The sequence below is a fragment of the Meles meles genome, chromosome 9 (assembly GCF_922984935.1).
Source record: "Meles meles chromosome 9, mMelMel3.1 paternal haplotype, whole genome shotgun sequence".
Classification (NCBI taxonomy): Eukaryota; Metazoa; Chordata; class Mammalia; order Carnivora; family Mustelidae; genus Meles; species Meles meles.
This window is the reverse complement of record NC_060074.1, coordinates 19,633,394-19,649,457: the sequence shown is the minus strand read 5'-3', so window position 1 is coordinate 19,649,457 and position 16,064 is coordinate 19,633,394. Positions and strand designations below refer to the sequence as shown.

At 39.9% G+C, this 16,064-nt stretch overlaps 1 protein-coding gene across 8 annotated transcripts in view; it reads right to left on the bottom strand.

Annotated features, from left to right (window-relative positions):
- Window positions 1-14,920, bottom strand: part of PIKFYVE (phosphoinositide kinase, FYVE-type zinc finger containing) — a 79,664-nt gene extending 64,744 nt beyond the window's left edge. For 3 of the 8 annotated variants that reach the window (XM_046018676.1, XM_046018681.1, XM_046018683.1), the window contains exons 1-6: window positions 14,344-14,482; window positions 10,935-11,115; window positions 8,949-9,101; window positions 8,651-8,686; window positions 5,714-5,832; window positions 4,605-4,776 (exon numbers count right to left, since the gene is read on the bottom strand). In XM_046018676.1, the coding sequence (XP_045874632.1) occupies window positions 4,605-4,776; window positions 5,714-5,832; window positions 8,651-8,686; window positions 8,949-9,101; window positions 10,935-11,106 (652 nt within the window). In that variant the 5' untranslated portion in view covers window positions 11,107-11,115; window positions 14,344-14,482. Of the gene's footprint in view, window positions 1-4,604; window positions 4,777-5,713; window positions 5,833-8,159; window positions 8,339-8,650; window positions 8,687-8,948; window positions 9,102-10,934; window positions 11,116-14,343; window positions 14,483-14,762; window positions 14,876-14,906 lie in introns of those variants that run through there. The other 5 variants (XM_046018679.1, XM_046018677.1, XM_046018678.1 and 2 more) reach the window with 5 other exon arrangements.
- Between the last annotated feature and the right edge of the window lie 1,144 nt (window positions 14,921-16,064).

Genomic DNA, 16,064 nt, shown 5'->3' with positions numbered 1-16,064 from the left:
ATAAACTTTTCAAGGTTCTAAAAATGAAATAAGGAACAGTAAGTTCAAGAAAAAAACTGTTTCGAATAGAGTAAATAAAGCAATACAAAGAGAAACAACATGTTTTCCCTGGGCAACAAGGAAAATGTCCTTCCTGAAAGTCTCTGTTGTGAAGCCCTGAGAGCGGCCTCCACAAGGGGGCACCATCTCAGAAACAAACAAATACAAAATGGGCTTACAGACCCTGTGAAGTGTGCTGGGGAACTATGTTTGGTTCCTATGTTTGGTTGAGTTGGCAATGAAATGTTCTTCAGAGGACAAACAACAAAGTTATTTAATACTTTTCATATGTTGTTATTTGTTTAAGGTCACAGCCCGGCCCAAACAGAAGTTTTAATTTCCATCCTGTTTTTCTGTTACAGCTATTTGTGTGATTCTGTGTTTACTGTACTAAAAAAAAAGGTCAGATAATTGAACTTTACAAACACATGTTATTTAACAATTCTACTTCAATTTTTTTTTACAATTAACATTAGAAAACTGATGGGACTTGAACAAAAGATTTCTTTTTTAAATTTATTTTAGAAGCCCAGAATTTATTGAGAAAACATTCAGAATGAGGGAAAAAAAAAATGAACTCAAAAAATTTCATCAGTTAGTAATAAGATTTTAATCAATACTGGAGTTTGAATTATTGAAAGAGAATTACTAATTTTTAAAAGAAACAATTTCAGATTTTATTACATTCTTAAAGGCAACTGTACTATTTTTACCATAATTACAACCAATTATAATTATGATAAACAGTTAGGGGTTTTTTCCATTTTAAGACTACAACTATGTAGTCCTCAGTTTTATTAAATTATACGTGTATTTTACACAAAATGCATTTTACACTTGTTGCATTACTTATTTCTGATGCCACAATTCAACAGATGAAATATACTAAAACTAAAGAAAACTATATCCATCTCAATCAGGACCAAAAAAGTGAATCTAGTCTGGGGTAAATGAGAGTGTCTGGACAAATCACCACCAGCCGAGAGAAGCAGAACTACAGTAAGGAAGTGAAATGACATCCTGCAGAAAGGTCTCTAAGTTCCCACGACAAAGACTTGGTTTGTTTCTTACTATAAAGAAATCTCCCTTTACCAGTCAGCTATTAGAATAAAAATGGTCAGAACTCAGCCAAGCCAGAACTGAAAAGTTTTCATTTCATGAAGAAATTTAATCATCAAGTGTCTGCTGAACACATGCTTAATTATGTGATGGTATAACAAAGACTGAGGAGACACAGCTCTGCCACCAAAGACCTTGGTCCACTGAGGTGAAAGACACAAATATAATTAAAAAGTTGCCTGACGGATGTAGAGATATTAATGCTACTACCACCAATAACTGCTTAATACACATTCAACCCTTTCCATGTGCCATACATTATTCTAGGTACTTTACATTTATTCAAGGCTACATTGTACAACTGTGCCCAATTATTCCATTTGCAATGGTTAATTTTATGTGTCAACTTGGAGAGACTGGTTGGTTGGCCAAATAGTAGTCTCCTTGTTACTGTGAAGGGTTTTGATTAATATATGATCAACAATATACAATCTGTTGATTTAAGTAAATTACCCTCCATAAAGTAGGTGGCCCTCATATCTTAGAATATTTTTGCCAAATTAGCAGGTACAATGAGACTTACTGGTTGCTCCTAACTGTACTAGACAAAGTGGGGAGGGGGGCAGGAAGGATGACCTCAGGAATTCAAATTCCCAGCTGTACAAATTACCTGGAAGTTTCTATGTCTTCCCTGAAAGAAATCATTATCTCCTGTAGCCACAGAGCTGAAAATCAAACTAAGAGTTTCATCCTGCAAGTGGCTGAATCACAACACACACTGAATCCTTAATCTTGCAGTATATGACTGCACTGATTAGAAATGAATGGAATCCTGAAAAGTAGAATGGAGATATACGGAAAGATCCTGATGAAGCTGGGGACATGAAGCCCTGAAAAATTCTGCTGAGTTTTCTTTACCTTTTTTAGCCTTTGCAGTCTGTCAAAAGAGATTAACCCTGATTTGCCTGAGAAATCCAAAATGGCCTGAGTTTTCTACCTTGCAAGACACTGCTTATTCTCCTCAGGACCCACTCCCACTACCCTCTGGCTTCTAGAGCTATAACAAGACTCAAGTCCCAGCAAGCCCTGAAAGGTAAGGGATAGTGTGACCCATGAGAAGGTGAACTAACATGATTTTTCCAACTCATGTAGACAGAAACCCAGGGAATAGGTATGCAAATGGATATCAAAGATATAGGAGATACAGTGGAGATGTATCAAATATACAGTGGAAAGAACATAAAGTAGGACCCGGCTGAATTTATTGATATGAGCCCACTAAACAGAGATTATGAATTGAAAACCATAGCATGAGGGATAAAGAGGGCTCTAACAATCTTGTTGGTTGACTGGCTGAAACATGGACCAAAAGTGGCCTATACTTTAAGAGGTTGAAAGGCCAGAACTGCCCTGGTGTATTATGAAGGAAGGGATCCAAAGAATTAGGGATATTAAATGTTAAGAAAGGATTTACCAAGTAACACCTGCTCACTCACCCCAGCAGGAGCTAGAGCATATACCTTTCATGACCATGAGAAATAAATTTGTGAGGGGAACCCAGGATCCTTATAGACCTTGTGATCGCTCTTCTCTGTAGGTCAGAAATTACAGTTGGGGGGGGGGGGGGTTGGTGGTACCTGGGTGGCTCAGTGGGTTAAAGCCTCTGTCTTCAGCTCAGGTCATGATCCCAGGGTCCTGGGATCGAGCCCCACGTCAGGCTCTCTGCTCAGCGGGGAGCCCACTTCCCCCCTCTCTCTCTGCCTGCCTCTCTGCCTACTTGTGATACTGTCAAATAAATAAAATCATAAAAAAAAAAGAAAAGAAAAGAAATTACAGTGGAAACTGCTTCCACTGAATTGAAAAACCTAAATGCAATGGAGACCATTAGATCCTAGGGTGGCACACGCAGAATGGAGGCACTTAATCACCAATGACAAGGTGGGCACGGATGACAAGGTGGGCACGGATACTATAAGGCAGTAGAGTCAACACAGGATTCAGAATAGTCTGACTTGTAGCGACCATGGCATTGATCATGGTACTCCCAGAAGTAAAGTCAATGGACAGTCTACTAAATTTTTACTAGATTTATTTAAGACAAACTCCAGAACAAGTGGACAGTAGCCTAACTTAAATCAAAAACAGCCATGACCTCCCAATTAATTCTCAGAATTGAGCCATTTACAGATCCCGAATTCCTTGAATGAAGGAGGGAGGCTAGGTCCCCTTGAGAAAAATCTCATTACACTGCCAAAAACTTAACACTGTTAATATATCTATCACTCTTCCCCAAAGAGTGACTGTGCATTAAGAAAAAGGTAACAGTCAAACCTTTGGGGGATTACTGGACTTGGCTCTCATTTCAGGAGACCCAAAATTTTATTGTAGTCTACCAGTCAGGAGAGGGGCTATAGAGGTCAGGTGATGAACAGCATTTTAGCTCAGATCCATCTTATGGTGGGTTGAGTGGTTATTCTGTGGTTATTCCTCTGTTCTAAAACACATGATTGGAATAAACATACTCAGTAAATGGAAGAATCCCTACATTAGTTCTCTGACCTGTGCAGTGAGAGCTCTTATTATAGTTCTGGCCTCCAGAACTTTGAGAAAATAAATTTCTATTGTTCTAAGTTGCTCGGTTTGTAACATTTTGTTATGGCAGCCCTGAGAAACTAACACGACAACCATATTAACAAGACAGGATTCTATCCTAAGGGTTACGGGAGCTCTGAATGGGTTTTAGGCAGGTAATATCCCAATATGATTAAATTAGTATTTAACAAAGAATAATAACCAGAGTGTGGAAAAGGAACTAGAAGTAGGGAAAAACTAAAGGTAAAAAAATTCCTCTAAAGGCTGTAGCCATAATCCTGACAAAAGATAATTGAGCTCTGAACTCTAGCAGCTGGGGAGCAGGGGGAGTGAGTAAGGCTGAGAGGAAGATTTGCATGGCAACAAAAATAATTTGAGAGATGCAAAGAGTATTCTCCTTTTGGTGACTTCTGCCCACCTTCCACTCCCAAAACACTGTATAAATCCACATACCATTGTTTGGTATTTTCTGCTTCAACAAATAATTTAAATAAAATTTAAAATTTCCATACTGATAAATTTACGAAAGAATATGAATAAGATGCAGTTTGCTAAGCAAGGTGTCCTATAACTCAAGGATGATCTACATTTTATAAAATGAAAATTCTCACAGTGATACATGTTAGTAATCTATCCTAACCACCTTGTCTAATAAACAGTATTGCTCCTATGGTTTTTTGCTAGCATCTATGACACACTATCTTTTACTCTAGTTATTCATGAGCCTCTCCATCTACTTTATTATTTGACTGTAAAGTCCTTTAAAGCAAAGCTGTATCTCCCCCACTTTTGTGTCCCCCATGCCCCACATGCGAAACCCAAAATAAAAATTGGCTTCACAACGGTCCTGTATTATAACTATTTTACAGTTATGACCTTTAAAAACTGCAAAACTGTCAATAAAGTGCATTTACCTGTATAGCCCATAAATTTTCCAGGGATTTCTTGATTACAGCAACGACTGCAAAAAATCTGCCCACACAGTCGGCAATGGTGTCTGCGCCTGAAGGTCGTAAATTTCTCACTACAGTCATAGCATTCTTTACATTGGCTATCTGGCATCCAGTATTGCTTCAGGTCGCTATCCTGTAACAGTAACAATATGTGAAACTGAAAATATGAAAAGATGCAATGAAAAGTGCAATGCTAATCAATATCCTACAAGGTTTCTTCTGCAGAAATTGACATCCTATTTCAAGAATTCATATGGGAATGGAAAAGATCAAAATGACCTTAAGCCTTAAAATAGCCTTAAACAAGGCTTAAGCTGAAGGACTTACATTACTGTCCACCAAGACTTATTCTAAAACTATAGTAATTTTAGATAGAAAATTCATTCAAGGATAGGAAAAGAAATGGAGCTATGGAACAGAGAAGAGCCTGGCACACCCTCACACACGTATATGGACTTATGATGAGATTTATAATGCAATCAGTGAAGCATGGTATTTTCCAAAAAAGCAAAAATAAAACAAACCAAAAAAATGGTGTTTGGGGGGCACTTGGGTGTCTCAGTGGGCTAAAGCCTCTGCCTTAGGCTCAGGTCATGATCCCAGGGTCCTGGGATAGAGCCCCGCATCAGGCTCTCTACTCCGCGGGGAGCCTGCTTCCTCCTCTCTCTGCCTGCCTCTCTGCCTAGTTGTGATTTCTCTCTGTCAAATAAATAAAATATTAAAAAAAAAATGGTGTTTGGTCCAATTAGACCTCTGTGAGAAAAAAAAAAAAAGCCTGACCCCAAAACTTCCCATGAATTATAAAGTTTCTTGAAGAAACCATGAAAGACAGTCTGGGCTAAATAAATACTTCTTCAACAAAAAAGCACTAAAACAAAAATCACTTACCATAAAGGGGAGAAAAATGATAAATTAAAGTTAAGAATTTGTATTAAAAATGTGTTTGTAACTGGAGGAAGTACCAGCTGAACATTCTTTCGAGTCGAGTAGCATTATGCCATTTTTAGTGAGTATGGTATGAGCCCCATATAAGTATTTAATAAAAATCTTCTAAACCCCCTAGAGAGTACCTGGCTTTTCCCCTCCATGATTTCCTTGAGGCGTTTTAATACTGTGCTGAGGCTTCGAAGCTGAACAGCTGTACGAGGGTCATGACCTCCAAAGGTAGGTTCTGCTTTCCTTCTCGTGTCTGAATCAGATTTACCAAAAAAAAAAAAGAAAGGAAGAAAGAAAAGGCAACCTTGTTATTAGTCTCTAATATCTATGCAAAATAAGGTATATATGTGATGCACAGTGCCTTTATGTTCTCCCAGCCACTGATATGGATTGAGAGTTAAACTAGTTTTTAAAAAGATAAGCGGCTGTTGGAAGTATTTATTACCATGTAAAACACTGCTTCACAAGCAAGTAAGGGCTACCTAAGAAAAGCACTGTCTAAGACCATCGATGGCTTTGAGGCCTCAGACAGACGCATTGCCTAAAAGGGCCCAAAATTCATTATGATTTACTGGGCTCTTTGGTCCCAAGTCATCATAAATACCTGCTAAAAATTTAGAAGAAAAAGCAATCCCTGTGAGTTAACCTAGCTTAGTCTCTACAGCCAAACAGTAAGCAACAGTTCAGTCTAGAGACCAAGTACCTAAAGCCTCATGAAGCAGATGATCAGAAAAGAGTTTAATAACCACATCCCCAAAGACTGACAGAGCTCAGAATATCCAGGGTGGTAACTTACCCACAATTTCCTTCACCAAAATCTAAACAGATTAAAAACACCAAAGAATTACTAGAACTCCAGTCCTACCCTTTCCTGCCACCTCCTTGACCCTGCATCTCCAAACTGAAAGACATCACTTACACTTTAAATAGCAATACCAAAGCCAGTCCTATCAATAGTAAACCCAAATTCAGCTTCGTGGACAAAATGCGTACGCCCACAAAAACTGTCATATTATCTCCTTATTTTAGAGTAAGATTACGACTGAAGTTTCCTGGCTCTGGCTGTTACAAAACTTAAGAATGAAGGGAGGTGGCTTGATAAAAGGGATGAAAATCTCTATTAGTTTAAACTCATTACCAAATAACCTATGGAAATCAAGATGGAAAATACCCGGCCTCAAGTCTTTGTCAAACTCACCGCTAGATTTGTTTAAAATGTTCTTTGTTTTGGTTGGGTGGCACAGAAAGGATTACCGAGAAATGAGTGGTTGCTCTCTGAATCTAAACTGACAAAGAACTTCCCAAGACAACTGAATAACACAAATACTTATCAAAAGTGCACCTATGTTACAAAACTTTAAAAACTTTTTCTATAGTCAAATGCTAATTGCAGCAGACACCTCAGATGTGTTGTTACAACATGCAAGCATTAGAATGACCAAATTCTCCTTGAGTATCACAAAATAAGGGAAGTGTCCGTAATTCATAATGTGAAAAAAGAGGCAGATGAAGCTGTTAGACTGCAACGGCTGTGCTCCCATGCAGGGACGACCCCTTGCATTTAGCTATTTAGAAGTATAAGAGAGTACTAATGGCATCATTCACTAGAAAAGGAAAAGCAAGGCTGTTGCTGGAACCAAAAGAATCACATATGAAGGTGAAAGAGACCTGAGAGGAAATCTGGTCTAGCATTCTGCCCTAAATAACCTTAGATGCTTCTCTTGTAAAACGGACATTACATAATGAAATGATGTTCCTAAAGTCACAGGGCTAATAAATTGTGGAATTACAGCCTTGCAGTAGAAAAAGGAACTTGATTGGTCAAACAGTCCCAGGCTTCTGAAGCTTAAATGTAAATGCCTCTAGCAGCTAAGGCAGAAAAAAATCAAAGAATCAAAGGGACTTGATAAAAGATAGTAAGGAGTGGTAAGGATTGCAGCAAATTAGACATTACAAGTGATTTTTTTTATTTTATTTATTTATTTTTGAGAGAGAGAGAGTGCACATGAGCAGGGGGGAGGAGGAAAGGGAGAGGGAGAAGCAACTCCCAGCTGAGCAGGGAGCCCAACTTGGGGCTCTCGATCCCAGGACCCCGGGATCATGACCTTAGCCAAAGGCAGAGGATTAACCAATTGAGCCAACCAGGCACCCTTACCTAGTGATATTTGAATTCAAGTTTATCAAAACACCAAGGCAAGGTGTGATAGGCTGTCAGTTTGTAATCCCTAAAAGACTCTAGTCTAACTCCGAAATTTGACAAATAAGGAAATCCTATGCTTAATTCAGCATAGGACATAGTCAGATCCCTCAACAAAAACAACAGTGTGGCCACAGGTCAGGTTTAAATGCAAAGGAGTTTACTGAGCTTAAAGCATAGATGGGGATGGTCTCTTCCTTCCATGGAAGAGCTCCCCTCTCCCTCTCCCCTTCCCACTTTCTGGGTCTTGCTTCCAAAATGGCTGATGTAACCCAGGCTGAGGCTCATTGCCCTAGGAAACATGCACAAGCCCCACTCCAGTCCTCAGGTTCCGCACTGAGTCTCGGCTGGCCATAAAATATCCTCCCACCAACCATCATTACCTGTGACTGCCTACTTTTCACTCAAGGATCTCCTGGGGAAGCTGGCCAGACAAGACAGGATCTGGTGTCGAGGGACACTTGACTTCCAATGCTGCCCCCTCCTCCTCTCTTATGCCACCTCTCACTGCCTTTCTTCTATCACCTTGAACTGGGCAAACCACTGTGCTGAGTTTAATACTCTAATAGAAATAAACATAAAACAACTCACTTTGTCTTGTCTCTCAATTCAGGCACTGATCCCCAGTCTATACTCATCAGAAGAGCAGGAAAATGAAGGAGATGACTATAGTAGACCAGGACAGAGAACAAACAGGCAGGAGCTCAGCTCATCCAGCCACAATGACAGTCTGCACCCCAACAAGGACAGAAGGCCAAGAGCAAGTGGCAGCCCGCTAACAGAAGTGACAGAGTTCCGCAGCCAGAGGCATGCGCACATTACACTAGCCATCCCAAGAACAGATGCAGAATTCATTCACAAAGTTGAAACTAACCTGTGTTCTCCTGGGGATGTTGCAAACTGTTCTCTTCTGAAACCCAAGCAAGTAATTAATCAAAAAACAGTCAAGAGATCTGTGCTTGGCCTAAGGTAAAATTTAATAAAACACTTAGGAACTTTTTTTAGGTATCAACAAATTCTTTCACTACCGAGGCAATAGTGTCATTAATTCTGAACAGCACCTGACTATTCCAAAACGGCAGAAAAGTTAAGTCAATAAACAACCTGGGAAACACAATGACTGGAAAAATCCAACACTCAAGAGAGAGATGAAATGAGAAGCACTGTCTCACCTAATACTGCTGAAGATCGTCGCTGGAGTTCCTCATTAAGCTGTTTTTTATAAGGTGTAGGTGACCTCACAGACTGTGTTCTTGAAGGAAGCTGAGGGCTGGCCCAACTTCCAGCTAGAGGCTGCTGCTCTCCCTGGCCCCCTTCTGCGCGCTCTGTAAGAAAGGAAAGCTTGGCATTATTTGAAAAAGTAAAACTCAAGAGTTCAGCAAAGAGGATGAAATTGTTCAGAAAACAATGTAACTACATATTACTTGCATAATTAAAAATTAAGTTTAAAAAAAAAGAAATTCAAAGAAAGTGGCAAAATTACAAGCTGATATATCCTTGGCATATGTGATCCTCAGTTTGTTTTACATTTCATTAGAAATATTGTGAGCATATTAAAGGAAATAGAATACAAGCTTTACATGACTGCAGAGAATTTTTTTGATCGGTTTTGTTTACGGGGTAGATACCACGCACTATTAAAACAGTGCAATAGTGAGCAGACAGTAGGGGCTCAAAAACATTTGCTGAATAAGATTATTGTCTTATGATGAGTAAATATAATGTCGTATCCCAGATGAGATCCTAGAATAGAAAAAGGACTTTAGGTAGAAACTGAACAAGTATGATTAAAACACATACTTTAGTTTACAACAATGCATCAATGACGGTTCATGAATATAATACAGTATAATAAGTACACTATACTAACGTAAGATGATAATAGGGAAAGCTGGGTGTGGGAGTATATGAGAACTCTGTACTATCTTCCCAATTTTTCCATAAATCTAAAAGTAAACAGTAAGATTTCTTAAAAAGTCATTATCTTAAAAATGGACTAAGAAGAGGAGGTTTTATACACTTTAAATATGACTAATACTAAAAGTCAGTTAATACTACTAAAATTTCTCCTGAATTCATTTAACAATTTACCCTCAAATTCCTTACAACAAGAGGGATTACTTTCTATTGCATATCAAATAATACAGACAAATAAAAAGCAAAGATACAGGCCATATTTTTAAAAGTTTTTTCCAGGTAAAAAATATATTACTTGAAAAGAGCTCATTTAAAAAGTACCTTTTCACTTCCACTGATGGAATGGACAAGTCATGAGGATGAAAGGCACAACAGAGGGAACAGAGTCAATGGTATATAAGAGCCCAGCATGGTGACAGAGGGAAGCTACACTTGAGGGAGCTCAGCACCACGTACAGACCTGTCCAATCACTATGCTGTACACCTGAAACTCAAGTAACACTATGTTGTCAGCTACACTTCAGTGAAAAAAAAAAAAAATAAGGAAGACCCCAAATAAAGGAGATTCTGTAAAATAACTGGCGTGTTATCTACAAAAATGGCAACCTCACAAAAGACAAACAATAGGAGACTAAAGACAGATGAAAACTAAATGCAAAATGTGACCCTGAACTGGATCCTGGAAGCAAAGTTTTCTTCTGGGAACACTTCATTTGTGTGGAATACAGACTGTTCATTACATAAAAGTACTGCATCGATACTAAATTTCTTGAAATAAATAAGTAAAAAGTATCTTTTCTCTTGGTATCATTACATTTATACCTCAATCTAATGGGTTTAAGGCAACAGGCATGCTGACAGTTTAAATTTTAGAAACAGAAGAACCTTTCCTCCCATATGCTGATTCTTCTAGTTTTATGGATCTAATTACAATCTTTTGTCTATTAACCCTTAAAAGAACAAAGTTGAAATATATTAAGGGAAAAAAACCGCTAACTTCAAAAAGGGACCTCTTTTTAACATTTAGTTTTCGATTCAGATCTTTAGTTACCAATAATTAATAAGATTGCAGGGAAAACTCTAGCTTTGTCTTCATAAGCAATAAACCCCAGTGACCTATGACTAAAGCTATCTCCTTGTTGATATTTCACATCCTTGCAAAGAAACAGCATGAAAGCTGAACAAGAGAATTTCGGAAAATCAAAATTGCAGTTTCTCTGATCCTTAAGAATAATGCTTACCTTTGTTAAATCGAAAGAGATTGACGAAAGAACTATACGCTGATTTAAAAGGAGGTTCGTCCTGATCAGGAGTCAAAGGCTTAAAGTGTGTGAGATGAGAAGGACTAGTAGGAGACCGCGGCAAATCATTAGCAGAGTCCAATGTTGGGGAAGCCTTATCATCTGTGGCCATCTCATGAGTCTAAAAAACAAAGATAGGAGTTCCTAAGGAAGCCCAAAAGTTGATTCAAAACAGCAGCCCTAAATATCTGGAAATCTGACTCTGAAAACTCAGATCTCTGAAAACCAAAGAGTAAATAAATCTAGTTTAGCGTATATTGCAAATTAAGGCTTAGAAACACTGTAGTCTAGATCATAAGGGTCTCAATCACATAAAACTATGATTATATAGCCAATCTAATTATCTACGTTGTTATTCAATCTACATAAAATATCAGAATCATTAACAATTTGGAGGTAAGGTATAAATGTGAGCAGGAAAAAAGAAAAAAAAAAGCATTTTGACAATTTATATTTTGACATAATTTATATCTTTTTCATTTTAGGATTTTTTTTTTTTAAAGACAGATACTCAATAGTATTTTTTAATACTACCAGGGAAAACTGGTATATTAGCATATTAATTCCTCAAAATTTTTTGAACTTATTTCAATTTTTTCTTTTAAAAAAATGCAAAGCAGGGGCGCCTGGGTGGCTATCAGTTAAGCGTCTGACTCCTAATTTCAGCTCAGATCATGATTTCAGGGTCATGAGATGGAACCGGAGCCCAGCATATGGGCTCTGAGCTCAGAGAGGGTCTGCTTGAGGTTCTCTGTCCCTCTGCCCCTGCACCAGCTCACATGTGGGCGTGCTCACTCTCACTCTCTAAAATAAATAAATAAATCTTTTTTAAAAATTAGAAAAATAGAAAATGTAAAACATAAACATTTCCAAGAAAAGAAGATGGAACAGTCAACCCTTAATGATACTTCTGTATAACCTCAAAAATTACCTCAAGCCATGCCTTATCACCTCAAGAACTATACAAATCAACAAGCTGTTCCTAGCATCTCTTCTTCTAGGCACATGAACTTGGTTCTTCTCCTTTTAAGAGTAAACTCATATAGACATTAAAATGAAGATCTTAAAGGGCTTTTTCCCAAAAAACTAAAAATCACAGTTCAACTGAAGTAGGAAAGGTAACCACATCAACAGATAGAGGTTACAGAAAAACACGAGTGTCTATTTCCTGCCATCTTAATGCTTCAAATAAATGAGAACCATAAACTACACATTAAAGTTCTATAGTTTGTCAACTAATTTATGTTTTACTATGAGGACATCATACTCTTTCAAATGCTTTTCACTTTCAAAATCATATCTACCATCTTGTTTTATTTTTGCAAAAATCCTGGAGGGAGCACAGAGCTGGACTTATTACTACATTTCATCTTGGAGGCAAGCAATGTACACTGAACCTAAACACCTTTCTTGAGGGTCGCAGAGCTAGTCAGTGATAGAACTGTAAGTAGACCCCAAAGTTTCATTCTAAAATTCCTCTTTAGATCAAAATTATTTTTGTAGTTCTTCATAGACTTCCAATTCTAGCCTATCTGAATTCTAACTATTCAAGACATTGCCTGATTAATAATTAATTAAGCAAAGCAGAAATTAAACCATGGACTTGAACATGATTTGGCAATAACTGTTTATTGGTATGGTGGCGGGGGGGAAGGAGGAAGAAAAAGAGGAAGGAGTGTTGAGGAAGAGCAGAGAGAGAGATGGAGGAGAGAGAGAGAGAGAGGAAAGTAGAGGAAGGTGGAGGAAGGAAGGAAGGAAAGGGAAGGGAAGGTTAGGTTAGGTTGGAAGCCCGCGGAGTGAGGGAGGGGGTGGGAGGAGGAAGAAGAAGGGAAGGAGAGGGAGAGAGGAGGCCTCTAATATCACCCACTATTGGGGAGAATAGTCAACAATCCATATTCCAGCATAAAGGATTTTGAAGCAAGCTGCTGACTGAAGAAATGTAAACTAAAAAGAGGGGGAACGGAGGAAAAGGAAAGGAAAAAAAAGAGCACTAAGGAAAAAGGATTATGTGATTACAGGAACACTCAGGCCTGGGAAAACAGTCTACATTCTACTTTGACATAAGTAATGTCGAAGCAGAGTTAGCAATCTGAATAAGAAATCTCCGCATTACTTCTGAGGGTCACCCACATTCAAAACTAATTAATAAGCTCTGGAAATATGAGGATAAAAATTACCATGACAACACTCAGCAGCTGTAATCTTTGAAACATAAACACAAAAAAAAAAAAAAAAAAGAAACATAAACACAGTCACACAGTTCATCTTAAAAATTCTATAAGGACACCGGGGTCTTGAAAAAACTGTTATAATTCTTACTCTGATAGCTTAAAAATTGTCTGTGATATAAACCAGAGGAGTCTTTGCTAAGTGATAGGCAATTAGAAATATTAACCTACTCTTCCAAATGCCAGTACTCTGCCTCTTCTCATTTGAAAGCTCCTAAGACCCACCACCCACTATCTCGGTGATTAAGCCAATATGAAACCTAATCGGGTATTAAACAAGCCTGATCGACTGGCCAATTTCAAAATAAAGCAGATGAAAAAACCCAAGTATCAGCTGAATCACTCCTAAATACAGTTTAAAAATACTTAAAATGTACTCAAAATAATACAGGTCAGCTGAATACCAGAAATGTCAGTTTCCAACAACAAAGGTTTTTTTGTTCAATTTTTCATCAACATGCCAACAAAAACACTAAAGCAAGACCACAACATGATCCATATTACTCTTCCCAAAAAGAAGAAAAAGGGAGCACCCAGGGAAAGAAAAAGGGACGGTAGTCTTGCTCCACAGAAGACTTAACCTGTCCAGTCTGTCAAAAACCCAAACCCAACCAAACAAAAACAAAACAAAACAAAACAAAAGAAAGAAAGAAAGAAAAGAAAAGAAAACTAAGGTTATTTTTTAATCCTGATGGGTGTTTTGGAGTGGCAGAAAAACAGATTCAAATAAGTGAGAAATGAGAGAGCGCCATACCCCAAGCCACTACCTCTACCGTCAGCAGGGTACTCATTTCAAAAGAGGATGCACTGAATCCATACGTGATAATTTAGCATATACCTATACACTTCCGATAAACCTAAATAACTTATACAGAATCCTAGCACTTATCATATTTCTTGAATATGTTAAAAATAATAACCACTATATTGAACAGGAGACTCTTAATTCCCTAAAAATATCCATCACATTTCATCCTCACCCTTTCGTTGGGAATATTCTAAGCAAAGGGAAAATACTAACTGGGAAATCAAGTCTCCTCCTCAAACACAGGTAGAAATGGAACGGACTCAAACAGCAGAAGTAATCATTTAAGGAGGCATATACATATTTGAAAACCCACTATTGGTGTCGTTTTCTGTAGCTCAGGAACTTTCTTCTTCAGTCTACGGATGCAACTGACAGGAGGAGGAACTGGACTGTGCACCTCCAAAACAAGCTCGGGGACACGGGACAAGAGACGGGCAAGGGAACTTCAAATGTTTCCGAGAAAACCTCTTCAAGAACAGCCGCACCCGGCTCCCTTCCCCGCTTGTCAGAAAAGGGGCGACCGGGGAATCAGGGAGCCGGCTCGCCACGGGCGCGGGTTCTCTGCCCTTCGTTGCCCAGCCTCGGCCGCAGTCCGGCCTCCCGACACGGTTGGGAATCGCCAGCTCTCGCCCTCACTTCAGCCTTCCCCTCCGCTCTGGCCCCGGAGCTCCTCAAACCGGCCTTCTTCCCCGCTCTCAGCGCCAGCCGGCCGCGCGACAGGCCGCCTCTTACCTGCGCCTCCCGCCCCGGCCCCGCCGGCCACCCTCCACCCCAGTCGCCGCTTCACCCGGTCCAGGCGCAGGAAGCCAGCTCCGGAGCGCAGCGACGGGGGTACTCGGGCCGCCGGCGGTTCCTGCAGGAAGCAAAGCCACTTACATGGTTGATGCGGTTTCTCGCTTCCCCCGAAGGCTCCGCCCCCTGTTCCTCCTTCTCTCCAATCCGCAACTCTCCCGGGCGCCGGCCCCGCCCTCTCCTTCCCATCCGCGCCACGTTCAGATCAGACGCCCAGGCAAAAGGAGTCGAGCTCAAATAGAGTCGTCTAGGACAATTTGACTGATTAGGCCGCTTCAGCCCTCACAGAGGAAGCCAAGGCGACTGCGCGCGTGAGCATCACGCGTGCAGGGTCACCGGACGGGTGCTGTCTGGGCCGCCGCAGTTACCGTATGTGTTCGATGATGGGGGCTCTCACAACATGTTACCGCGCTCCGCGTTCGCAGGGACTGACATTCACAAGAGCGCAGACCGTTGTCACACTTAAGTGACGGGCAATAACTGGCCATGTGACCTTAACCAAATTACTAAGTTCTTCCGGCTCCTGCCCTCAACTGTACAATGGGGCTGATAACAACACCCACTTCACAGACAGCGTTTGAAGATAAAGTAAAACATTTCACATAAAGCTTCTGGCACAGTGCCTCACCCCAGAGTACGCGATGTGAGCCCTAGACCTAGTCTTTTCATTCGAGTTTTGTGTTGCCCCAAGACTGGGTGCAAAGAAAATTACCAAGCCTCGTCTTGCTCAGCCTGGCTTGCATTAGTCTTTTTGTATTGCTGTGAGAAAACATGCCAAAACCTGCTGGCCCCAGTTGTGGGGCTTGGCAGGGGCGGTCAGAAAGGAAACCCAAAGTGAGGGGCTATTTTAATTAAATTCGTCAAGCCCTTTCCTCAAGAGTTTTGGCAAATCCCTACCCAGTTTTCCTCGAGTTAGCCTTCTCGGCTATGGAGAGCAGCTCCGAAACCGGACAGCTGATACCAGTACAAGGAAATCCCTACCACCCTCAGGGGGGCCCTCAGCAATCTTCCTAAGAGTCGTCAGCTTCCTCTTTCATTTCTCAACTACTATTCCACATCACACCATTCCTCCTGCGCCATTGCCTTGACTATCATTCTCAGCAGAGAATCTCATCTACCTGAGTGAGAAAGTTGGGATTATTGGGTGTGACCTCTAACAAACCCTTCGTTGAAGCACGGTCTTAATGGTTCTTACTGAGTCTATTATTGTTATGATGGTACTATGCTTATATTCTTCCATCA